Genomic DNA, 27685 nt, shown 5'->3' on the forward strand with positions numbered 1-27685 from the left:
TGTTAACAATATGTCTGCTTCCATGAATCAGGAAGTAGACACACTACAGATTTATTTCAGGATTTGTATTAACTGTAACAAAGAAATGTTTTGTTGTTATGCTGTTTTGTATCTTCTAGAGCAGAGAGGACATTCTGAGTTCAAGTCCGCTTTAAGCTTAAAGGGACCCTGAGCAGTGCCTGATATTAAAAGATTACACTTACCTGGGGCTTCTTCCAGTCCACTGTAGGCGGCGAGGTCTCCCAGCGTCCTCCTGGCTCCTCTCCTTGTGCCTCCGCCGGTACCCGTTACCGGCGACACCTGGGCCGGGTGTCGGACCGGCTCTTCCTAGTTAATGACGCACGGCGGCCGGCGTGACCCCGGTAACAGGGACCGGCGGAGGCACAAGGTGAGGAGCCAGGAGGATGGCGGGGGACCTCGCCGCCTACGGTGGGCTGGAAGAAGCCCCAGGTAAGTGTAATCTTTTAATATTAAGCACTGCACGGTGCTTTAAGGTGACAACACTCTAAAGACACAAGGCAGATTAGACATTAGATTCAATATAAACACTAACTCTAACACAAATATATCATAAGCTCAGGACATATCAATGGAAGTTGGGTTGTTTTATCATGGCCAGCAACAGTATGCAATCGAGGATCCCAATGTTTGTACTGCATTGTGCAGGAATGGACCTAGCGAACAAGACCATAGCACTGATAATAAAGAAGCTCTAGAAAGTTTGTTGCTGTTTGCGAATCATTTTAAATGTATCGACAAGCTGACTTGGCTTTTTCCAGCAGCAGCTCTTTCTATCATTTCTTTAGAAATAAACATTCTGCAGAAAATGCCAAATATACCCTGTTAACACTTGCAAAGCACCGGAGGCTGATTAGCCAGTAATAACAGATCAATGATGGACAGATGGTAAAACATACAAAATGTTACAATAAAACATCACTCATGTCAATATGCTACATATGATGTAGAGCACGTAAAATGCAGCGGACAAACCGCAAAGTGGAACAGAGACACATAAAAAAGCAGCCAAAACCACTCCGCTGGACAACACGGCCCACAGGAGAAGGCTTGCAAGAGGCATTTTACGCCCACAAATGTTCAAATAAATAACCTCAGACTTAAATATTATACTATACATCACTTGGCATCCAAGATATTTACACATGTACAAACACTGAACAAAGAGGTATTGCAACACGAGTCTTTATCCATCTGAACTTCTTACGGTTAAAGCACCTGAAAAAAAAGCAAACAAACATGTTTAAGTTGAAGTAGGTATGTACTTTTAATTAGTGAGTAAACACAAATTTGCATATTTTTCCTCTACGCCACAGGTGTCAAACACAAGGCCTGCAAGCCGTATGCAGCCCTCCTTACCATTTTATGTGGCCCTTGGAAGCTTCAAATGTGCAGGATTGTAAGCAGTACATGAGCAACAGTACACTGTCTTTCAATCCAGATGATGTCAGTGTTTCTGGTCAAAACATTGTTTCTTACTTAGCATGTGGCCCCATCCTTGGATCCACACATACCTCTCCCCCCGGTACCCTCTCCTGTGTCTTGTCTCTTCTGATCTTCCTAGCAGCTTCACGCTCTATGCATCCATACCTCCAGCTCCTGATCACGTGACATGACTTTAGAACCAAAGGTATGCAGCATAGATAGAGCATTTGACTGTCAGGAAGATTAGAGGAGGCCCGAAGCAGCCCTGGAGTAGATAAATATTAAACTGCTCCACTGTGCTACTCTACAGAAGGGGGAGGAGCAGGAATCCAGGACCCCTTCCTGTCGCTATAGTTATGGCACTACATTAAGATTTTACATTTATTGGACAGTCTCAAATAAACACTTCGGCCCACGACTTAGACTGTGTTTTAGATTTTGGCCCCTTGCGTGATTGAGTTGGACACCTTTTATGATGACCCATTTTATAACCCCATATTTACAAAAGGGAGATAATACCGTGGTCACTAGTAGTGGTAACCAGTGACCTGTCAATAGCGCCATTTCACCTAAACTGACCATCCACAATACATGATCATTATGTCTTGTTAGAAAGGGTAGCTGTACAAGACCAATAAACATTCACTACAGCCAGGGCCGGATTTGTGGCAAGGCCACACAAGCTGTGGCTTAGGGTGCAGAAGAGCAAGGGGCAACCTGGCATTGGGGCAGGTAACCCAATTTGCTATGTTGCCAGACAGACCACAAACCTGGCCCACAACCAACCGCTGCGGTTGCCCGGAAGTCGCGGGTCTCGTGCAGAGTTGCGCGCAGAGCCAATCAGACTGCAGCTGACTTACCTTTCCAGACTTGGGCTCCGATCCAACGCCGAAGCTTCGCTGCATCTTCCTCTCTGTAGCCGCTTTGTAATCCCTCTACAGCCGGTACCTCTCTCTCTTCATGTGACTTGCTAATACTGTCCTGAAGTCACGTTATGACTCTTCACATAACGTTTATTGAACCATAATGATGTAATTTCCTCTCTGACAATGACATCATCATGGTTCAAGAAAGTAAACAAAAATATAGCTGGCTAGCTAATGCAAATATATGCAACTGAACATCTTTGTGTGCAACAGCACTCGTATCTGTCTTTAAACATTATCATAGTTCAAAAAAACCTTACTATAGGAAGGAAGCTCACAAACAGCTGACTAGTGAATGCAAGTATACGCAATTGAATATTTTTGTGTGCAAAAGCACTCTTATCTGTATTTAAACATCCATATTTCATGATGGTGAAAGTTCTCCTCATAACAGCTGTCTCACCTGAGACATCTTCTGTTCGTTGCAGCTAAGCTGCTACCAGACAGTGCTGAATTCCTTGAATGCGTGCTGCTGCATAGTGTTGCATGCGTTTGCAATGAGTGTCCTATCCATCTGCAATCAGTCTGAAGTCTTCAATCAGAGCAGCACAAGATTGAGTGATTACCATTCAGCTGTGTTGTAATTTGCATGTTTGCTCTCATTGGTGGATGTCCATATAAAAGCTGCATTGCCTGGCCTGTCATAGTGATTAGCTTACTCCATAGCTGTATTACTGGGTCTTGTGTGATTAGGGCCCATCAACACTAGCGCGATTTCGGCAAAACACTCAAATGCTAGCGCTTTTTAAAAGCGTTAGTGTAATAAAAGTCTATGGGCCCATTCTTATATAGGCGATTTGCGCTAATTGCCGCAAATCGCCCAAAAACGCAAAACGCAAACGTGTTGCCTGCACCATTTTCAGGCGATTTCCAGGCAATCGCGTTTTAGTGCTATAGAAGCGCTAAAAGCGATCGTGAAAAAATCACCGCAGTGTTCAGTGACTTTTCCACGGAAAAATCACTCCTGCAATACGCCGGCAAAAATCGCCGGCATTTTGCAAACGCAAGTGTGAATGGGCCTTGACTGTTTGTGCAAAGAATAAAAGAGGCCGGGTCTCCACCTGGATTTGCAATTTTAGCTTGATTTATTAAGTGGTATCATAGCCACGAAATAGCATAATATTTTGGCACGCAGGCCTTGGTCAAATGCAAATAGCAGCTTTCCATCCTTCCTGCCTGTCTGGACGTTGCCATCACTGCGGTTGTGATTGGTGGATGCCCCTTCTGGTCCTGCCTTGTGGAGATTACAATACCTGTGGTTGCTAATGGTAACACTAATTCTAGTTCTGCCTGTCTGGATGTCGCCATCACTGCAGTTGTGATTGGCAGACGCTCCTTTTAGTCTGGCAGTTTGGATGTACAATAGCAGCAGCTGCAATTAGTTACGCTCCTTCCTGTTCTATCCAGTCTGGTTTGTATTTGTGTGGACTTTTATCATTGCTACAGTTGCAATTGGATTTATAAATGTTCCCTGCTGTCTGTCCTCGTCTTGTTGTGGCAGTTACCAGAAGCTCAGAGCTGCAGTTGCTCTGAGCAATCTTAAGCCCCGTTTCTGTTTACAGGGAATCTAAAGTGAGAGGTATAAGGAGGCTGCCATATTTATTTCCTTTTAACTACTTGCCGACCGCACACTCATACAGTGCGGCGGCAAAGTGGTAGCTGGAGGACCAGCGACGCACATCTGCGTCGCCAGGTGCCTCCCTAATTAATCAGGAAAGGCCGCTCACGCGAGCGGCCGTTTCCTGTTAGATCACGGAGCGGGTCTCCGTGAATAGCCTGGCTAAATGTAAACGCAGGAGACGTTTGTCTCCTTTGCTTTCATTGAACGGTGCTGCTGCGCAGCAGCGCCGTAAGGCAGATCGGCGATCCCCGGCCAATCAGCGCCCGGGGATCGCTGCCATGTGACAGAGGACATCCTGTCACAGGCTGCACAGGACGGATAGCGTCCTGTGCAGCCCCGATCACCAGGGGGGAGAGGTAGGAGAGGGAGGGGGGAATTTCGCCGTGGAGGGGGGCTTTGAGGTGCCCCCCCCCCGCAACATGCCAGCCGGCAGGAGCGATCAGACCTCTCCTGCACATCATCCCCATAGGGGGGGAAAAGGGGGGGGGGCATCTGATCGCACTGCATGCAATCTGATCTGTGCTGGGGGCTGCAGAGCCCACCCAGCACAGATCATAAAAAACAGCGCTGGTCCTTAAGGGGGGGGGGGGGGGGTAAAGGCTGGGTCTTCAAGTGGTTAAAGGGAAGGTCCAAGCAAAAAAAAAAAATGAGTTTCACTTTCCTGGGGCTTCTACCAGCCCCATGCAGCCATCCTGTGCCCTCCTTGTCACTCACTGCTGCTCCAGTCCCCCGCTGGCAGCTTTCTGACCTCGGAGGTCAGGGCCAAATTGCGTACATTTTTACACATTCCCGATAGTGCAGGAACATTAACACATACATTTTTACGCGTTAGTGGTGCAATATGTAAATTTTTGTTCCTGCACTAGCTGGAATGCGTAAAAATGTATGCAATGTGTCCCTGACCTCCGAGGTCAGAAAGCTGCCAGCGGGGGACTAGAGCAGCAGTGAGTGACTACGAGGGCACAGGATGGCTACATGGGGCTGGTAGAAGCCCCAGGTAAGTGAAACTCATTTTTTTTTTTTGCTTGGACCTTCCCTTTAAGCAAGTTCAGTTGCCAGGCAGTCCTGCTGATCCTCTGCCTCTAATACCTTTAGCCATACACCAGAATTAAGCATGCAGCTAATCTTGTCAGATCTGACAATGATGTCAGAAACCCCTGATCTACATATACTTATATGTAGATCAGATGTTTCTGATATTATAGTCAGATCTGAGAAGATTAGTTGCATGCTTGTTTCTGGTGTTATTCAGACACTACTGCAGCCAAACAGATCAGCAGGGCTGCCAGGCAACTGGTATTGTTTAAAGGGAACCTGAAGCAAGTACAATTATTTAAAATAAACACATGACGTAGCTGCAAATGAATATTATATATTAACCTCACCGTCAGTTCCTCTCGAAGCTCACCATTTTCTTCTTCTGAATGTGCAAGGTATTGTCCATGTTTCCCTTTGGCTCAAGCGAGTGATATTACAGTTTAACAGTGTGCTGAGCAGGAAGCTTTTATGGGGTAATGGCCATTTTCAAGATGGAGGACGGATAATTCCATCGATCACAGTGGACAAACAGGACACAGGAGAGGAGAAAGCGATTGATGAGCAGACTACACAGGAGGTAAGTATGACCTGTGTATGGTTATTTTATTATTATTATTATACTTTTTATTTTCAGTTCAGGTTCTCTTTAAGAGGAAGTAAATAAAGCAGCGTTCATATACTTCTCGCTTCAGGTTCCCTTTAAGAAGACCACCATTTTCAAGCAATACAAGAAAGAAAAATGATTTCTCTGCTGCTGAAAAACGTGAAATAGTTGAATGCTACCACGATATGTCACTACCACGCAGCTAATGATAGGTTAAATACATTGGGGTCGATTTATCATTGATACCATGCTGTAAGAGTGCGAGTTAAATACGGTTATGCGCTTCTATTAAAGCAGCGCAGCTTAATTATCCCTCATGCACGCTACACACCCTTGTGGCAGCATAGCGTGTTCCATAAGCAACGGCCAATACGGCTCTTCTGGTTCCAGATGGGAGGGGTGTAAATATGGTGGGGCATGATGTTTTGCAGGGGGGAAGCATGATAACAATTACACCCCTACTAGAAACGTATGTTTGTTTACTCACCAATTCTATAACAGTTTAACACGGAGGCCAGTTGTAGAGGACGGAATACATTTGCCACAATAGCCACCACATTTGCCTGTCACTTTGGTTCCATCCTGATAAAAGAAAATGTATTGCATTTTAATTTAAATAACATTGAGTGGTAGCAATACTGAGCAACTACTGAGCATAGGAAATGTGTGCTTACAAACAACCTTTATTAAAAATGAAGGCAACACAACGTGGTTTACTCCCCACTTCTGAAAATTTGGGATTAGGTTTTGATGCCTGGCGGTCAGGCTTTCCAAAGTGGAGAACATCCACTACCATAATACCGCTAAGGTGGCGATTCCCAGTAGACAGTAACCAAGGCAAATGGGTATTTAATCCCAAGGATCACAGAGCTACCTTATGCTCCCTGCACAATGCAAATCCGTTTTGCGATTTCGATTCCGATTTTCAATTCCGATTTTCCCTGAATGCAATCAACAGAAAAACGGATAAAAAAACGCAGCCTGCAGAAACGATTAAAAATTGGAATCGGAATTGGATGTAAAAACCGATTAAAAATTGGAATCGCATGCAGTGTGCAGGGAGCTTTATATCTGTAGACATATTGCTGCTTAATACTGATAACTGGGGCACATGGCTATCTAATTCTGATATCTAGGGCATATAGCTACTTAAAGTTGATATCTGAGGGCACATGACTACTTATTCCGCTATCTGGGTACAGAAAGCTGTTTACTGTAATTTAGCCCACAGACAAAAGACAAACTGCCTATGCAGCAGTATAATACAATGCAACCTCTCATCAAATTTCCACCATGTCTAATCTTATACAAACACTAGGGCTGTGTGGATGTACATAAGGATGCTGTGTAATCGGCTTTGACAATTGTCGGCTCGCATTTTAAGAATCGCTTTAAGGATTTTACTAATCGAATTTACCAGAATTCACCAGCAATACAGCAGCATTAAGCAGTAACTGAGGTATTTGCATTATTTATAACTTTGAACACTGCTAAAACAGCTCGGCCTACACAAACAATCCCTCCCTACTCTCAAACTCCATGACTTCTCCACCTTTCTGCACACCTCTTCCTCCCCTTCCTCCACTACCTACATATTACAATATGCTCTTCCTCCACCTGCTCCTTCACCACCTAGTCCTCACTAAGGTCACCTTATCTAACTCTAGCCTCCCATTTTGCCCTCCACCCCCACGCAACTCCCATACCACTCCATCACTGATTCCCTGCACACCCCACTCTAAACATGTCTCCACCCCCCTCACAGTTCCTTCCCGCACCCACACTCCCTCTCCTCCCTCATTCCCATCCAGGCCTCTCACAAGCACACCACCCCTCCCTCCTGTGCCCTCTGGAATGCTAGATCAGTCCGTAATAAACTCACTGAAATCCATGACCTTTTCCTCTCCAAATCCGTCACCCTCTTTGCCCTCACAGAGACATGGCTCACCCCCTCTGACTCTCTCTCCTATGGGGGGGCTTCACCTCAGTCACACCCCCAGACCAGAAAACAGGTCCGGGGGAGGGGTGGGTCTGCTCCTCTCTCCATCCTGCACTTTCCGTGTCCTCACGCCACCCCCTTCCTTAAAGTTTACCTCCTTTGACACACATGTCATCCGCCTCTACCATCCCCTTCCGGCAGTCATCGCAGTCCTTTACCGCCCCCCATCCACCTCCACTAAACAATTCCTGGACAACCTGGCCTCTTGGCTCCCACACATCCTCTCCTCTGACCTACCCACCATCTTACTTGTGGACTTCAACATCTCCATGGACAGTCCTTACTCCCCTGAAGCCTCTCAACTGCTCTCCCTCACTACTTCCCTTGGCCTCTCCCAACACACCAATTCCCTCACCCACTGCGCTGGCCACACTCTCGACCTCATTCTCTCAAAATCCGCCCCCCCCCAACCTGGACATCACACCCTTCCCCCTCTCCAACCATCACCTTCTCACTTTCTCGATCTCCCCGTCATGCTTCTCCCACCCTCCACCACCCTCAGGTCGTTGGCAGAGAGATCTGTGTAACCTAGACCCAACTGCACTAGCCAACCCCCTCCACTCCCTCACATCCACCCTCCCAAACTTTACCTGCCCAAACCAAGCTGTTGCCCAATACAACCAGGCCCTTTCAGCAGCCCTAGACATTGCTGCACCCCCCACATTCCGCCCCAGCTGTCCCATCAACCCCCAGCCCTCCAAAAACAGACACACGCCTATGAACGCAAATGGAGGAAATCCTGCCTCAACTCTGACTTCTTGGAGTACAAGGCCAACCTGCAGCTGTTCTATTCCGCATTAACTGATGCTAAACAAAAATACTTTGCTGCCCTGATCGGTTCCCAAGCCTCCAACCCTCAGCGCCTCTTCACCACCCTCAACTCCCTCCTTAACCCCACCACTCCTCCCCCCACCTCCGCCCTCTCAGCCACTGATCTGTCCACCCACTTTACCGACAAAATAGCCAGCATCCGACGGGAAATCTCATGCCTCCACTCCACCACTTCTTCCTCTCCCACCAATACCTCTCCCCCACCCACCACTCACTGCCTTTACTCCTATCACAGAGGATGAAGTCAGCCGTCTCCTAGCCACTTCTCCTGCCACCTCCAGCCCCCTAGACCCTGTGCCATCCAACTGCCTCCGTCCTCACTTCCCTGTTCTGGCTCCTGTCCTCACCTCTCTGTTTAACCTCTCCCTCTCCACGGGCACCTTCCCCTCTGACTTCAAACAGGGCACTGTACTTCCCCTACTTAAAAAACCCTCACTAGACCCCTCACTTCCATCCAGCTACCGCCCTATCTCCTTACTCCCTTTTGCATCTAAACTTCTGGAGCATCCAGTCCACCAACGCATGACCCATTACCTTGACTCCAACTCCCTGTTTGACCCCCTACAATCAGAATTTTGGTCAGCCCACTCCACCGAGACTGCCCTCACCAAGGTCGTCAATGACCTCACGCTTGCCAAGTCCGAAGGAAAATACACTTTCCTTCTCCTCCTAGACCTCTCATCAGCATTCAACACTGTTGATCACTCCCTGCTTCTCCAGTCCCTGCAATCTGTGGGTATCCAAGACCTTTCCCTAGCATGGTTCTCCTCCTACCTCTCAAATCGCTCCTTCAAGACCTCCTTCAATGGTTCCTCCTCAACCTCCATCCCATTTTCAGTTGGAGACCCCCAAGGCTCTGTTCTTGGTCCCCTGCTGTTCTCCACTTACACTGCCTCCATCGGAAAACGTATCTCCTCTCTGGGTTTCAACTATCACCTATATGCAGATGACACCCAGATTTACCTCCATACCACTGACCTCTCCACCACCACCATGGAGAAGGTATTCTCTGGCCTCTCGGCTATTTCATCCTGGATGCCTGCCAGGTTCCTAAAATTAAACCTGGATAAGACTGAACTCCTAATCTTCCCGCCCCGTGCTGCTTCACCGCACACTGACCTCTACGTCACTGTCAATGGCACAATCATTCGTCCAACCACACAAGCCCGCTGCCTGGGTGTCACCCTGGGCTCAGCCCTCTCCTTCACCTCCCACATTCAAACCGTAGCTAGGGCCTGCTATTTCCACTTACGCAACATCTCCAAGATCCGGCCTTTTCTGACCCCAGACACTGCCAAACTCCTTGTCCATGCCCTCATCATCTCCCGCCTGGACTACTGCAACTCCCTCCTGTCAGGCCTTCCTCAAAACTGCATCGCCCCCCCTACAATCCATCATGAATGCAGCAGCCAGACTCATCTACTCCTCCCACCGCTCTGTCTCCACGACTCCCCTACGCAAATCCCTTCATTGGCTTCCAATTCACTTCAGAATCAGCTTCAAGATCATATGTTTGGCATACAAATCCATACGCAAGTCCTGCCCAACCTACATCTCTGACCTGGTCAGCAGATATATACCTGGCCGCCCACTTCGCTCCTCCAACAACCTCCTCTTAACCACCCCACGCATCTTGCACTCCCATACACGACTGCAGGACTTCACTAGAGCTGCCCCCATCCTGTGGAACTCTCTCCCACTGCCCATCAGGCTCGCTCCCACCTTCAACACCTTCAAAAAAGCACTCAAAACTCACTTCTTCAAGGAGGCCTACATAAACTCAACACTGCCCTAATACTTTCTGCCAAGAACTTCTTGTTGCACTCCCTCCTTTCGTGTAACCAACCCCTCCCTCTAGATTGTAAGCCTTTGGCAGGGCCCTCTCCCCTTGTGTATCATACTTGACTGTGTGCACTTTACCCAGAAATTAGAACTTGTCATTTTTACCACTACCACTCCAGTTTATGATCTGGCATTGTACTACTATCTGCATTGTGTTGTGTATCTTATTGCTATTACCTGTATTGTTGTATCTATTGTCTGTTACCTGTATTGTTCTGTCACCTCTGTTATCATTGTCTGTAATCCTATTTATTGTACAGCACTGCGTAATATGTTGGCGCTATATAAATCTAATTAATAATAATAAACTGATAAAAAGGGAGATTGGTGGAGGGGAGGGAGGGAAATGGTGCCACAATTTTATCTCACTCCCCATACCAGGTCAATCAAAGAGGTTACTGAAGAGGCTCTGTGTAGGGGTATGTCATTTCCCACGCCGGTTGAGTTGTGCTCAGGGTTATCTGGATGGCGGCTCACCCTGCTGCCGCTGAAATTCCCGATGGGGTTAAATATCATTCCCCCTCCGAGCCATATCAACTTGGAGGGAGAAGTAATTAGGGGTCCGGCAATCCAGAATTACCCTGTAATGAATAGCGGAAATGCCGCCGCGCGGTCTGGCGGCGGGGCGGCTGTTTCCACGTTCAGACCGGCGGTTTCCGCACAGCAACATGTGTCTGGTTTGCCTGGGCCTTCTAGTGCACACAGATGGAGAGCTACGCGCACGCGCGCCAGAAGACAGGACCTTTATGCCAGCAGAAGAGGTATCAGCTGATCAGGACGATCAGCTGATCCCAGCGGAACTCCTGATTGGCTGAGTGGCTGGGGGGGGGGGGGGGGGGCGCTGCGGAGCGCTGTAGTATATATAGATCTTGCTTGTCAGTTGCTGGTTGTCTGCTGTTGCGAATACTTACGTGTGAGCACTCAGACCTCAGTCAGATCCTACAGTGTGTTAAAACCAGTTGGAACTGGGAATTCACACTTAGCCAGATTCCGCTCTTGATGTTTACTTTGTCATCACTGTGTTATACTTTAGATCAGTTCCAGGGTGTTGAGACCAAGGACCTCACACCCAAGCATAGGATTACTGTGTCATTACTGTGTTATACTTTAGACCAGTTCCAGGGTGTTGAGACCAAGGACCTCACACCCAAGCATAGGATACTGTGTTATTCTTTAGACTAGTTCCCGGGTGTCGAGACCAAGGACCTCACACCTCAGACTATGATTGTGCTTGATATCTGTTATGACCTCTGGCTCTGTTGACCTCTCTCTTGCTTTCTGATTCGGTACTGTAACGATTGGTGTCAGCAACCAGAGAGAGAATCTGATTCTTGGCGATCTGCAGTATCCCCAAGAATACAGATATACCTGTATAGATTATTGGGGATCTGCAGAATCGCCAATAATCAAATATGACTAACCTCTAGACACCTGAGTGTGTAAGTGTTTTGGTGCAACAGTAACCTTTGGACCACCGGGGTAGCAGGTGGTCCAATAAGTAGAGAAGACTCTACTGCAGTCAAGGACACCAGGAGAGGGAGTCCCTGACTGATAAGGAGCAGTGTACCCTCTGAAGAGCAGGGGACCCCTGCGGAAAGGCTGGATACCCTGCGGAGGGTGACAGCCAGAAGGACAGACAGGCCGGGTTGGCAACAGAGTATCAGATATGCAAAGTACCAAATCAGAGATCAGAAGAATAGTCAGGAAAGCTACAGGTCATAACAGATATCAGAACAAGGCCTAGTCTGAGGTGTGAGGTCCGTGATCTCAACACCCTGGAACTATGCTAGTGAATAACACAGATGGTATACAGTATTCCTAGTCTGGGGTGTGAGGGCCGTGATCTCAACACCCTGGAACTATGCTAGTGAATAACACAGATGATATACAGTATTCCTAGTCTGGGGTGTGAGGGCTGTGATCTCAACACCCTGGAACTATGCTAGAGAATAACACAGATGATATACAGTATTCCTAGTCTGGGGTGTGAGGGCCGTGATCTCAACACCCTGGAACTATGCTAGAGAATAACACAGATGATATACAGTATTCCTAGTCTGGGGTGTGAGGGCCGTGATCTCAACACCCTGGAACTATGCTAGAGAATAACACAGATGATATACAGTAACTGGCTAAGTGTGGATTCCCAGGTACTCCTGGTTCCACCACACTGAAAGATCTGACTAAGGTCTGAGTGCTAACATATAGGCATTCGCAACGCCAGACAACCAGCAACTGAACAGCAAGAGATATATATAGTAAAGCACCCCACAGCGCCGCCCAGCTCCCATCAACCAATCAATAGCCGAGAAGGAATCAGCTGACCGTCCCGATCAGCTGATCTTCCTCCTATTGGTATAAAGAGCCTGTCTAGCGGCGCGCGCGCGCGTAGCTCTCCATCTGTGTGCACTACTAGGTCCAGCTAACCCAGACGCATGTTGTTGCGGGGAACCCGCCGCACTGAACCCGAAATCCGCCGCTTTGCCGTCAGAACATGCGGCGACCCCCACGCCACTCTGCCCATGAGCACCACCAGTTCCAGACAAACCAGACGCCTGCTGACGCGGACAAACCGCTTTTCCGCTGTTTATCACAGGTACCTCTGCTTATCTTTCTACCAGTTGCCAACCTTGCCTGTACCCGGGTACCGAATCAGCCTTCTGATTATACCTTATCTGCTCGTGTGTTGCCGACCTGGCCTGTCTGACCCTTTTGACTGTCACTCATCCCTCGAGTGATCAGTCTGTCTGTACTACTCGTGACACTAATCCACCAGGTGTCAGTTAGCTGCAAGGGCCTCCTGCTCCTCAGAGAGTCCTTCCTGCAGTTCAGCCAGTGGCCTCTACCCCATATGAGTCCACTGGCTGCAGTACAGTCTGATTCCCAATCCATCGGGGAATCCTTGGCTGCAGCACAGTCTGATTTCCCGTCCATCAGGGAATCGCTGGCTGCAAGATTATCTCTATCTCCTCCTCTTAAAGAGATAGTCCCTGCACAGCCAGAGGCCATCTGCTCCTCAGGTGGTCACTGGCTGTAGTGGTATCTGTGTCTCTCGCTCCACGGGAGATAGCCTTACAGTTGCACCAAGCACTTACACTTCATTAGGTGTCCAGAGGTTAGTCATACTTGTATTATTGGTGATTCTGCAGATCATCCATAATCAGGTATACATCTGTATTGTTGGTGATACTGCAGATCATCAATAATGAGATACTCTCTGTGTGCTGACACCGATCGTTACAAACCTATTTGAGGGCTGTGGACCAAAGCACTGGTGCTATAGCTGCACCCAACTCAGGCGCTACACGGCCGGCGCCATGTGCCAAAACCACCCGCTTCACTGTACTAAATAAGCACAGCAGAAATGACAGCAAAATCACATAAAAGGAAAATGTAAAGTGAATAAACTGTACAAGATGAATACAAGTCCTTACTGGGGATTTCATTATTTCAGTCACAGCGTAATTTCCTTGTGACATCCATTTAGTTGATTCGGATACAGAAAGGCCGGTTCCTTTCAGGTTGATGCTGAAGCGACCCTGAAATAAAAGATTATAGGAGCTTTATAAACTTTTCGGAAAAAGAAAAACACTGAATAAATGACTAGAAAAAATATAATTAAATGTATTTTTTTTGTCTCAGGTAACAAGCTCTCTACAGTAAATGCCATCACAGAATACAGGAAGATTATTATCATAGCTTTAAGTAATATGGACTGTAAAACTACCAATGCTTCCTGCTGTATGCTCTGCAAGTAGGCGCTGTACCTGACTAGAACACAAATTTACCACAGTCCTTGCTTTTTGTAGCAAAATTTTACATTTGAGGCATCTTTAGTCAAGGGAGTTGAAGTGTAAAAAAATAAATAAAAATGTGATAACAATGATGTCTATTACCTGAGGGCATTTGGCTGCACTGTAACAATCCCCAGCTGTGGCAAATGGGACAGGTCGTCCTTCAGTTGTATTTGCGAACTGCAGATCTGTGGCTAAACGGACACAACACAAATTATTACAATGTTTTTTACCACAAAATAATATTTCACAATACACCTTTTAATCAGGAAAATATTAAATATTACATATGAAATTTGTTAGACCATCTAACCGCTGAATAGACTGGCAAGCTTAATTCAATTGACGTAGCCCTGAAGTGGAATAAAAGAATAAATGTTAGATACTTACCTCATTAGTGGGAAGTCTCTGGAGGGTCCAGAGGCTTCCCGGATCCTTGTGATCCACTGTCCCTCTATAACTCTTTGACCCAGTGGGTTGAAGAGGTTTATGCTAACCTACAGCGAGGCTATGATCGAGTGCAACCGCACTGGGGATGCACAAATAAGGTCTGCGCATGCCCAGTAGATCAAAGTACTTATGCATGGTGGAGCAAAACTGTGCATGAGCATGTCTTTCTGCTGGACTTGTGTGGACCTTACTCAGAAGAGCAGGTCTCTACTAAGCACCATCTACATCTTAACTGGCCACACAGCAGCAAACTAGTTTCACTTTCAACAGCACAATTACTGTTTATGGAATCCCTATAACCATAACAGTAGGGCACATGTGGACATTTTCAAAATCCTGGGATCTACATGTGACTACTCCTTTGTGCTTGTTAAAGGAGAGCAAGTCTGATCCAGAAAAAATAATTCCATCTCCAGGATACAGTGCACGCCAAGCCATTAGTGCCTTATGAAAGTTGTGACGTCAACTTAGCATATTCCACCATGCAGAGGAACATGGGGCATAACTACTGAGGAGCAGCCCCTGCTATTGCAGGAGGGCCCAGGCAGTATTGGACTGGGTGGTGGAAAAACTGAGGAAATCCACCTGCTGGCCGAGCAGCAGAAACCCTGTGTTATCACTCCCAATAGAAACCTGCAGCAAGTCTTCACTGTGAGCAGCAGCACCTTATTACTGCTGCTTGGCCAGCAAGAGCATTTCCTCAGCTTTTCCAGCTCCCAGTCCGACACTGGGCCCAGGACCATGGAGGCCAGCAATCTTTTACGCTCCCTCCTTCTGATAAATGAGCCCTCCTCCAGTGCAAGTGTTGTTGTAGCCCCACTCGTTGTGTTTATGGTGGGAGACATAGTGGTCAAACTTGTATGGCTTCTGGCAGATGGCCCTGAGGGTCATCACTGGAGGGGGAAGGGCGTCCTAATACTTAGAAGTTACACAGCTGAGAAGAACAACACTGTTTAGTGCCGCGCACACTACACTGTATGTTTGCTTATATTATAGAGAAAACAAAGGTATCAACTGGCTGTGATTTTAAAATCTTCTTATTTTAAAACCCCACCCGGTTTTTCCTATACATGGAATACATAATATGCACTCACTTATGATCTGTAAGGTAGTTACATCCAGCCGCACTTTACTGAAGGTGGACAAGCCAGCTGCTGTGTAGTCTTTTCTGCATGGACAGTCTTCTCTCCTGCTTCCGTTATAAGGGCATTCAGTGGGATTCTGCAACCTTCAATAGAAAAAGATAGATTAGTGGGATTTTTATTGTGACAACCACTTGTTTGCAAATAAATAAAATATTTGCTCCTATAACTGTCCTGGAATTCTGTTGGTGGTGGAGCAGCACGCTGTTTAAACTGTACACGCCTCAACATGCAGTTCTCATTTCAGCTAATCAGATAATCTCAGATTCTGTATTTTACATCCTGTGCTTAGGTACCCATGTGGTTACTCCAGACCTGCTGGAGAACTCCTCACAGCTCCACTGCAGACTGTGTCTTACTTCAATTGTCTCCGCAAGTAATTACAGAGTGACTCTGCGATGGCCATACCATCTGTTCCAATTCCCAGTTCTTTTCATTACAGATAGTTCTACATTATTTTGGTAGTGTGCTTGGCGTCATTACAAACCTTTCAGGGCCTGCCCATAACTTTGCAAACCAACTACTACCAATAAGCTGTTTGGTAACTTCAGCTGCTTCCCTTTATGACAGAATGCACGCAACAATCACATGAGCATAGCTCCCAAATGTCCCTCTTTTGGAGGGGCAGTCCCTCTTTCCTCCTCATCTGTCCCTCTTTCAGGACTTTGTCCCTCTTTCTAGTTAAATATATATATTTCTCTACTAAAAAATGTGTTTGACTCTAAACTCTATTCCCATCCTTTAAATTGATATATTACTAATTTTAAAATGTTAATATGAAGGAAAATGAACCAGGATAGAAAGGAGCAGTGTGGTTTCAATTATAAAGCAACATATTTTTCTTATGAAATCTTTATGGTATGCGTGACTAGGGGGTGTGATGTGGGTGTGATCAGGGGTGTGGCAGGGGCGTGGCTTAAGTATCCCTCTTTCTCATCTCAAACAGTTGGTAGGTATGCATGAGTGAGCAGCTGCATGCAAGTGTGCATAAGAGAACTGTTGATGTGCTATAGATGCAGGTTGGTCACACTGAATATAGTCAGTTCCCAAGTTAAGCATGAGGCCGTGACTGTAAGTTTGTTCTTATGTTGAAGTACACATATATCAATATATCACATAACAAGTACACATACTGTATATCATTATAAATGTATGTAAATGCCTTCTGGGACCTCTTTAGTGCCGCCTTCTGTGCCTCTTGTGCCCCTCAGTGCCTCCTGCACCACCTTTAGTGCATTTTGTGCCCCCTTTTGACCCTACTGTGCACCCAGTGACGTAGCAATAGCCATAGCAGCTGCTATGGGGCCCTTTAGCAAAGGGGCCCAGGTGGTACTTGATGGATTTACTATTAACTTTCTTGTGTTCCTCATCCCTCACTTTAGCTCAGTGGCCATGGACTAAAAGTAGTGTAGATTGCATGAGAAAGTAAATAGCCCAGTTAACACATAGCCATAGTATAAGGGCAGGTGGCATTGCTCAAGCGTGCCTACATCAGATGGCCCAATTAAACTTTTGCTATGGGCCCCATAATCTCTAGCTACGCCACTGTGTGCACCCTTTCATTGGCCCAGGGCTACAAGCTAAATACTGGCGCATTGTCCCTCACAGCTCCAGGGAAGCAGTCTCCACTCTTCCACTCTTTATCATTGCATTAGTGTCCCTCTTCAGTGATGTCACCTACCAGCTGCGGATGCTATTGATTGATGGCAGCTGTGGAGCCAGTGCCAGTACGTAAACATGAGCCACCCACAACTCTGACATTTTTAAACAAGGGACTCTCTTCATTAATTTCATTATTTTTTTTCCTGTTGACTGTCACCCAAAGGTGGCCACTAACGGGCCAATTTTTTTGTGAAAAATCGTTCGAGCGATCAGAAATTCTGATCAGATTGGTTGAAAATAATCTCAGTTGATGGGCACAATCGATTATGAACGATTATGAAAAAAATCATCTGAATGGATTTTTGTCAAATCAAAATTGGATTTTCTTGATTGGTTGTGATAGATAGGAAGCAAAGATTGGTTTGTTGATGGTGCAGTGAACAATTTTTCTTCTGATCAGAATTTCTGATCGCTTGAACGATTTTTCGCTACAAATTGGACCATTAGTGGCCACCCTTTAAAGAGACTCTGAAGCGAGAATAAATCTCGCTTCAGAGCTCATAGTTAGCAGGGGTATGTGTGCCCCTGCTAAACCGCCGCTATCCCGCAGCTAAACGAGGGTCCCTGACCCCCCAAATCCCCTCCATGCAGCGGGGGATTACTTCCTGTTTGAGGCAGGGCTAACCGCCGCAGCCCTGCCCCACGCGCGTCTGTCAGCGCGTATCTCCGCCTCTCCCCCACCCCTCTCAGTCTTCCTTCGCTGATAGACGCGGGGGAGAGGCGGCGATGCGCCGCTGATAGACGCGACTAGAGGCAGGGCTGCGGCCGTTAGCCCTGCCTCTAGGAGCAGCAAAATCTACGACCAATCTGGTCGTTGATTTTGCGGGGGGGGGGGGGGGGGCGTGGGGGTGAAGGGACCCCCGTTTAGCCACGGGATAGTGGCGTTTTAGCAGGGGCACACGTGCCCCTGCTAACTATGAGCTCTGAAGCGAGAATTATTCTCGCTTCAGTGTCTCTTTAAAGAGGAACTGTATTGAAAATAAAAGAATTAATCCAATTGCACTTTTTTTTTTTTTTACAATATTCATTTATATATTATTTAGTCAGTGTTTGCCCATTGTAAAATCTCATCTTCCTCATCCTGATTTACATTCTGAAATTTATCACAGGTGGTGAGATCTTTAGTTCTGCCAGGTGATCTGTACCAAATGTTTGTTACTGATAGTTCTATCTACAGAGGGTAATACTGCTTACTTAGCAATTGGAAACAGCTAAGCTGATGTATTTGAGAAAAGGTAAAGATTTCTTGTGGGAAAGGGGGCATCAGCTACTAACTGGAATGAAGTTCACTCCTTGGTTAAAGATTCTCTTTAAGTTTCGATTGATAAAAACTAATCATGAAATTATTTTTATTATTTTTTTTTTAATTCCTCCCAGCTTTCCTATTGAAGTTTAATAAAACCTGTAACAAATCTTTGTGTGTGAAAAAAACCCACAGTGAACCATTTTGATCGTACCTGTAGCCAAACACCTCAGAGAAATTCTCTGCCTCATCAGTCAGGAGTGTCACGTACTCCTTGGGGCTCTCTGACTGCATCCCAGAACAATAAACCTGGAAGAAAGCCAATCGTTATTGGTGTGAAAGAGCCCCTGCAGCTGTCCATAAATAATAGACAACACAGAGCATCGCGGAGAACACCGTATTGAAGATGAAACGCTACCTTTATTATTTTCTCCTCCACCAGAACGTAATGCTCGCCGTCCTTGCTGATGCCTCTGCGCCTTCTCAGTTCCTGACAGCTGTGCGGTAAATCACCTGAAAGTGATGAAGAATCCATTTAATTTTTTCTCTGTTGAAGATGAATTGAATGGCTAGTCCAGTGAAGACAGTAATCGGTGGATTAACCAAAGACATTAGATAATATTCCACTCACTAGCAGGAACAATAAAGGCAAGTCAGCAGGATTGGGGACATTGGGGACATGTTGCAGATGCTAATAAACCAACCAAAACCTCCTAAAGTTCATCTTGATTGTTATACTGTGGATTGTTTGGGAACTTTGGGGTGTTGCATGTTCATGGGAACACAATCTGATGCCCAACTGCAAACCTTCCCATCCTCTGACACAGGGGACTATACTTCAAATGAGGTGTTTTTGTGGCTATACTAGTTATGTTATCACCCTTGTGAGAAGGGCTCCAAGACTGTGAAGGGCACCAAAGGGAGGCAAGGGAAGGGTTGTAAACATTGAGGAGCCCCGGGGGGAGGGGGTCGCATGAATTCTAGTTATGCCACTGCTCACCCATATTTTGTGAGCACTGCATATAGACAGATTGTCAAGGAAGAAATTCCACAAAAATCCAAAATACAGATCAGTGAAGGTTGCATGGGCATTAAAATAAGCAAAAGATACTCTAGTGCAGTGATGGCTAACCTTGGCACCTAAGCTGCGGTGGAACTACAAGTCTCATGAGGCATTGCAATACTCTGACAGATTTAAGCATAACTCGGGGAGGCAGAGGCATGATGGGATTGCTAGTTTTGTCACAGCTGGAGTGCCAAGGTTAGCCATCACTGCTCTAGTGTGTCATGGAGCTGTAAGCTGAATCCACTGAATTGTATAGTTTATGGTAAATATCAGATCATACATACAGGGGTGTCAGACTCAATCACGTAAGGGTCCAAAATCTAAAACAGTCTATGTTGCGGGTCAAACAGTTTTTTAAGATTTAACATTTTTTAACAGTCTCAAACTAAGTGGTGTAACTATAGTGACCATGGGGGAGTACCTGGGGGATGTGGGAGCCCGCTTCTCCCTTTTCTGCAGAGTAGCGCAGTGGGGCAGTTTAATATTTACTGGTGCAGTGTCTGATCGTGCTACCCTGAAGCTGCCTTACTCACCAAGGAACACGCATGCTCAGTGGAAAACTTTAAAATAATCACCCCAAATATCCCCGCATCCACGCCTCCTACACTCCCCAAATGTTGAGGGTATGGAGGGACCCCCTCCAAACTAACCCTGTGCCAAATTACAGCCCCCAAACCCCACTGGTTCCCAAGATAGGGTATAAAAACCTATCTCTTGAACCAGCATGACTGGGAGGCTGCAATTTGGCAGAGGTAGTGGCTGTGGAGATATCGCCCGTAGCATAATAGAATAGGAAATTTCGCAGCACAGGATCGTATTGCTCATGTGGGGCAGCATAAAATTTAGGGCGGCAAGATCGGGCACAGCACCGGCTCTAGTGCAGCTTCGGGTGTCCTCGGTTCTTCCCGACAGCCACAGCTCTATGCTTCATACCTCTGGTTCTGAATGCCACGTGCCAGGGAGCTGGGGGTATACAAGCACACAGTGTGCAGCGCCCTGGAAGAACACTAGAGATCCAACAATATTGCCTTGTTCTGCTGCACTACTTTGCAATGTAGGGTAAAGGTGTCGAGAGGGGGGGGGGGGGGGGATGTGTGATTTACCAGCCACATGGGGGTTTGGATCCAAGTGGAGGGCCCCGTGCTCATTTCGCTGGGGGAGGGATCTTGTGGGTCATTGCTGAGCCCCAGCTCAAACTGACAATGTTTTAACCAGAAACAGTATCACTGGTGTTCTCTTTTGAATGGGAAGGCAGTATGCTGTTCTTTTACTGCTAATAATGATGCTCATTTAAGCATCTCAAGGGCCACATAAAATGCAGAGGAGGGCCAAATTCTGGCCGCAGGCCTTGAGTTTGACAACTGTGAGTTGGGCCTATGGATAAAACAAAGCAGGAGTCTTATTTAGGGTAACTCATGTGACTGTTTAGAGTACCGCAGGTCACTCTATTAGCGTATCTTGCAGTACTTACACACAGAAGTATCGGTAATAAAACCGATTTTTATGGTTCACCCCCCAATATGTTTAAAAATGTGTGAGCTTCCTTATTGTACCTTTTATTACAGTTTACTTGCCATCGATGATATTCCCCTGTGTAGGGTGTAACAAGATGTAATTGTGGTTGCCACTTTCAATGAAACTTTTGAAAACTAAGTATAACATATTTAAGAGGTGTAATTTACTCCATCAGTCCCTCCCTGAATAAAACCTGCGTACATTCGTGGGGGTTGTAGCACGGCCTCTTCTCTTCCGGTTTCATATCCATAGGGCACATGGTGCTCGGCACGTCACCATTGGTTAAACATTGTACGGAACGCTGCATGACCCCGGTTCCACAGGTAACAGAACACTGGAAATACAAACAGCACAAATCTCAATTACTTTAGGGTACATGATCTCACTAAACTTTATTTGTGTTGAATATAGTGAGGAGAACTGGACTTCAATCCCCATACCAAATTACTATGAGAAATAACACCTTTAACAAAATACATAAGAGTCAGCCAGAGAGGGTAACAATATAGGAATTTCCTTGTAGAAGAAGCATTGCGGTAATGCACAACCACCCTAAAAACAACAACCCATGTCACAATATTACCTGATCCGTGGTCCCTGGCACTTCCGGGTCTCGGACGGAGAGGGTCAGCCTTATGCTCACGGGCCAGCACTATGCATTGAGACGCCGCGCTAGTAAGAAGTGCTAACCAGCTGGACACCATTGATTGGTCAATTACAGGTAGGCTTATTATTGGTGCATAGGGGGTATATTAGCCACTTAAGTATCAGCGGTCTCTGCCCCCTTAAGGACCAGAGGCTGCTGGGTACCAGAAACGGCAGAATCCCGACGGATAACGATGAATCGCTGCACATACTCACTGCAAATTGCCGTCACCACCGCACGTCGGAAACCTGGGCCAGAGTTCCTGTGAGACGGTCAGGAGCCGCTTTCATTGGCTTCTGATCCTGCCTATCAATGTAAGCCAATGGAAGCAGCTTACGTTTATAGACACAGTCAGGAGACAATGAAATCGGCTCCTGACCTGCTCACAGGGCTCTGCCGTTATAGAGACGGCAGAGCGAGTGAGCTTCGGCGGGGAAACAGCGGCGAGATCGTCAGGAATGGTGAAAGCAGTGAGAACGTACAGTGTTGGTTGATTGAAATCTACGCCCTGCCAGCCAGGTAGCCACCAAAACAGGGCGTAGAGTTCAATCATTGTGGTCCAAAAGTAGTTAAGGTCTGCTTTCTGTCATTCCAAAACTGCCCGTGATAGTTGATAGGTGTTATTGTGATTGATTATCTGGAACTGACCTTGCCTGTTATCAACTATTCTATGATTGCTACCTGGACCAAACTCTTGCCTGGATTTGATCTCTCTGTGATTGCTGCCTGGATTGACCCCTTGCTTGTGTTTTCGACTATTCTGAAGATTGCCACCTGGACTGACATTTGCTAGCATCCGATTATTCTTATACTTGCTACCTGGCACTGTGATTGTAGTGTCTTACGTGTATGACCCCTGGCTTGTCTGACCTCCCTATCTGCGTGTCCTTTGTGGGTACTGTTGGTATCTGAGCCTTCATATTACCAGTCCTTATATCTTGCGCATTAAGGCCTGGGTGTAACCAAAGTCAGGTAGACATTACTCTGTCTCCTGTTCAAACGGGGATGTGCCACACAGAGTGAAGACTGTGGTGATAAATTGGGGCATAGGGACTGATATGAAGGTGGGGAATCCAGCGGGCCAAACAACCCATTTATTTACTTTTCAAAGATTTTACAGAACAATTTAAGAGAGAGTACAAAAATCAACAGATGATCAGCTTAACCACTTCCCGACCGCCTAACGCACAGAGGCGGCCGGGAAGTGGAGCCCTTAAGGACCGGCTCACCCACAGAGGCGGCGGTCCATTTAAGGGCATGGGCGGAGCGATCGCGTCATCCGTGACGCGATCCTCCGCCGGCGCCTGTCACCGCTCGCTCGCCGCAACATCCCGCCGGCTATACGGAAGCGCCGGCGGGATGTTAACCCCGCGATCGCCGCATACAAAGTGTATAATACACTTTGTAATGTTTACAAAGTGTATTATACAGGCTGCCTCCTGCCCTGGTGGTCCCAGTGTCCGAGGGACCACCAGGGCAGGCTGCAGCCACCCTAGTCTGCACCCAAGCACACTGATTTCCCCCCCCCCTGCCCCAGATCGCCCACAGCACCCATCAGACCCCCCCTGCCCACCCCCCAGACCCCTGTTTGCACCCAATCACCCCCCTAATCACCCATCAATCACTCCCTGTCACTATCTGTCAACGCTATTTTTTTTTATCCCCCCCCCTGCTCCCTGCCCCCTCCTGATCACCCCCCACCCCTCAGATTCTCCCCAGATCCCCCCCCAGACCACCCCCCCCTGTTTACTGTATGCATCTATCCCCCTGATCACCTGTCAATCACCTGTCAATCACCTGTCAATCACCCGTCAATCACCCCCTGTCACTGACACCCATCAATCAGCCCCTAACCTGCCCCTTGCGGGCAATCTGATCACCCCCCCACACCAATAGATCGCCCACAGATCCGACATCAGATCACCTCCCAAATCCATTGTTTACATCTATTCTCTCCTCTAAACACCCACTAATTACCCATCAATCACCCCCTATCACCACCTGTCACTTTTACCTATCAGATCAGACCCTAATCTGCCCCTTGCGGGCACCCAATCACCGCCCACACGCTCATATTGCCCTCTGACCCCCCCTTATCAATTCACCAGTGCATTAATTACATCTGTTCTTCCCTGTAATAACCCACTGATCACCTGTCAATCACCTGCCAATCACCTATCACCCATCAATCACCCCCTGTCACCCCCTGTCACTGCCACCCATCAATCAGCCCCTAACCTGCCCCTTGCGGGCAATCTGATCACCCACCCACACCATTAGATCGCCCGCAAACCCGCCGTCAGATTACCTCCCAAATGTATCGTTTACATCTGTTATCTTCTCTAAACACCCACTAATTACCCATCAATCACCCATCAACCACCCCCTATCACCACCTGTCACTGTTACCTATCAGATCAGACCCTAATCTGCCCCTTGCGGGCACCCAATCACCCGCCCACACGCTCAGATTGCCCTCAGACCCCTCCCTTATCAATTCGCCAGTGCATTAATTACATCTGTCCTTCCCTGTAATAACTCACTGATCACCTGTCAATCACCTGCCAATCACCTATCACCCATCAATCACCCCCTGTCACTGCCACCCAACAATCAGCCCCTAACCTGCCCCTTGCGGGCAAACTGATCACCCACCCACACCAATAGATCGCCCGCAGATCCGACATCAGATCACCACCCAAGCGCAGCGTTTACATCTATTCTCTCCTCTAAACACCCACTAATTACCCATCAATCACTCCCTATCACCACCTGTCACTGTTACCTATCAGATCAGACCCTAATCTGCCCCTTGCGGGCACCCAATCACCCGCCTACACGCTCAGATTGCCCTCAGACCCCCCCTTATCAATTCGCCAGTGCAATATTTACATCTGTTCTCCCCTGTAATAACCCACTGATTACCTGTCAATCACCTATCAATCACCCATCAATCACCCCATGTCACTGCCACCCATCAATCACCCCCTGTCACTGCCACCCATCAATCACCCGCTGTCACTGCCACCCATCAATCAGCCCCTAACCTGCCCCTTGCGGGCAAACTGATCACCCACCCACACCAATAGATCGCCCGCAGATCCGACATCAGATCACCACCCAAGCGCAGTGTTTCCATCTATTCTCTACCCTAAACACCCACTAATTACCCATCAATCACCCCCTGTCACTGCTACCTATCAGATTAGACCCCTATCTGCCCCTAGGGCACTCAATCACCCGCCCACACCCTCAGAATGCCCTCAGACCCCAGCCCTGATCACCTCGCCAGTGCATTGCTTGCATCTATTCCCCCCTCTAATCACACCTTGAGACACCCATCAATCACCTCCTGTCACCCCCTAGCACACCTACCCATCAGATCAGGCCCCAATTTGCCCCTGGTGGGCTCCTGATCACTCGGCCAAACCCTCAGACCCCCTTCCGATCACCTCCCCAGTGCATTGATTGCATCTATTTTCCCCTCTAACCACCCCCTGAGACACCCATCAATCACCTCCTGTCACCCCCCCTAGCACTCCTATCCATCAGATCAGGCCCAATACAACCTGTCATCTAAAAGGCCACCCTGCTTATGACCGGTTCCACAAAATTCGCCCCCTCATAGACCACCTGTCATCAAAATTTGCAGATGCTTATACCCCTGAACAGTCATTTTGAGACATTTGGTTTCCAGACTACTCACGGTTTTGGGCCTGTAAAATGCCAGGGCGGTATAGGAACCCCACAAGTGACCCCATTTTAGAAAAAAAAGACACCCCAAGGTATTCTGTTAGGTGTATGACGAGTTCATAGAAGATTTTATTTTTTGTCAAAAGTTAGCGGAAATTAATTTTTATTGGTTTTTTTTCACAAAGTGTCATTTTTCACTAACTTGTGACAAAAAATAAAATCTTCTATGAACTCGCCATACACCTAACGGAATACCTTGGGGTGTCTTCTTTCTAAAATGGGGTCACTTGTGGGGTTCCTATACTGCCCTGGCATTTTAGGGGCCCTAAACCGCGAGGAGTAGTCTAGAAAACAAATGCTTCAAAATGACCTGTGAATAGGACGTTGGGCCCCTTAGCGCACCTAGGCTGCAAAAAAGTGTCACACATGTGGTACCGCCGTACTCAGGAAAAGTAGTATAATGTGTTTTGGGGTGTATTTTTACACATACCCATGCTGGGTGGGAGAAATTTCTATGTAAATGGACAATTGTGTGTAAAAAAATCAAACAATTGTCATTTACAGAGATATTTCTCCCACTTAGCATGGGTATGTGTAAAAATACACGCCAAAACGCATTATACTACTTCTCCTGAGTACAGCGGTACCACATGTGTGGCACTTTTTTTACACCCTAAGTACGCTAAGGGGCCCAAAGTCCAATGAGTACCTTTAGGATTTCACAGGTCATTTTGCGACATTTGGTTTCAAGACTACTCCTCACGGTTTAGGGCCCCTAAAATGCCAGGGCAGTATAGGAACCCCACAAATGACCCCATTCTAGAAAGAAGACACCCAAAGGTATTCCGTACGGAGCATGGTGAGTTCATAGAAGATTTTATTTTTTGTCACAAGTTAGCGGAAAATGACACTTTGTGAAAAAAAACTATTAAAATCAATTTCCGCTAACTTGTGACAAAAAAATAAAAACTTCTATGAACTCACCATACTCCTAACGGAATACCTTGGGGTGTCTTATTTCTAAAATGGGGTCATTAGTGGGGTTCCTATACTGCCCTGGCATTTTAGGGGCCCTAAACCGTGAGGAGTAGTCTTGAAACAAAAATGACCTGTGAAATCCTAAAGGTACTCATTGGACTTTGGGCCCCTTAGTGCAGTTAGGGTGCAAAAAAGTGCCACACATGTGGTATTGCCATACTCAGGAGAAGTAGTATAATGTGTTTTGGGGTGTATTTTTACACATACCCATGCTGGGTGGGAGAAATATCTCTGTAAATGACAATTTGTTAATTTTTTTTACACACAATTGTCCATTTACAGAGATATTTCTCCCACTCAGCATGGGTATGTGTAAAAATACACCACAAAACACATTATACTACTTCTCCTGAGTACGGCGATACCACATGTGTGGCACTTTTTTGCACCCTAACTGCGCTAAAGGGCCCAAAGTCCAATGAGTACCTTTAGGATTTCACAGGTCATTTTGAGAAATTTCGTTTCAAGACTACTCCTCACGGTTTAGGGCCCCTAAAATGCCAGGGCAGTATAGGAACCCCACAAATGACCCCATTTTAGAAAGAAGACACCCCAAGGTATTCCGTTAGGAGTATGGTGAGTTCATAGAAGATTTTATTTTTTGTCAAAAGTTAGCGGAAATTGATTTTAATTGTGTTTTTTCACAAAGTGTCATTTTCCGCTAACTTGTGACAAAAAATAAAATCTTCTATGAACTCGCCATACTACTAACGGAATACCTTGGGGTGTCTTCTTTCTAAAATGGGGTCATTTGTGGGGTTCCTATACTGCCCTGGCATTTTAGGGGCCCTAAACCGTGAGGAGTAGTCTTGAAACGAAATTTCTCAAAATGACTTGTGAAATCCTAAAGGTACTCATTGGACTTTGGGCCCTTTAGCGCAGTTAGGGTGCAAAAAAGTGCCACACATGTGGTATCGCCGTACTCAGGAGAAGTAGTATAATGTGTTTTGTGGTGTATTTTTACACATACCCATGCTGAGTGGGAGAAATATCTCTGTAAATGGACAATTGTGTGTAAAAAAAATTAACAAATTGTCATTTACAGAGATATTTCTCCCACCCAGCATGGGTATGTGTAAAAATACACCCCAAAACACATTATACTACTTCTCCTGAGTACGGCAATACCACA

General features: G+C 46.8%; 1 protein-coding gene across 3 annotated transcripts in view; it reads right to left on the minus strand.

The window, feature by feature from the left end:
• Positions 1-510: 510 nt before the first annotated feature.
• The window catches only part of ADAMTS9 (ADAM metallopeptidase with thrombospondin type 1 motif 9), a 421594-nt gene continuing 394419 nt past the window's right edge, over positions 511-27685 (minus strand). For 2 of the 3 annotated variants that reach the window (XM_068253802.1, XM_068253804.1), the window contains 8 exons: positions 21378-21510; positions 19014-19108; positions 18810-18904; positions 15643-15776; positions 14201-14292; positions 13739-13843; positions 6120-6214; positions 511-1236 (listed from right to left, as the gene is read on the minus strand). In XM_068253802.1, coding sequence (XP_068109903.1) covers positions 6125-6214; positions 13739-13843; positions 14201-14292; positions 15643-15776; positions 18810-18904; positions 19014-19108; positions 21378-21510 — 744 coding nt within the window. In that variant the 3' untranslated portion in view covers positions 511-1236; positions 6120-6124. The remainder of the gene's footprint in view (positions 1237-6119; positions 6215-13738; positions 13844-14200; positions 14293-15642; positions 15777-18809; positions 18905-19013; positions 19109-21377; positions 21511-27685) is intronic. The other variant, XM_068253803.1, reaches the window with a different exon arrangement.

Source organism: Hyperolius riggenbachi, chromosome 9 (genome assembly GCF_040937935.1).
Source record: "Hyperolius riggenbachi isolate aHypRig1 chromosome 9, aHypRig1.pri, whole genome shotgun sequence".
In the NCBI taxonomy this organism is placed as follows: domain Eukaryota; kingdom Metazoa; phylum Chordata; class Amphibia; order Anura; family Hyperoliidae; genus Hyperolius; species Hyperolius riggenbachi.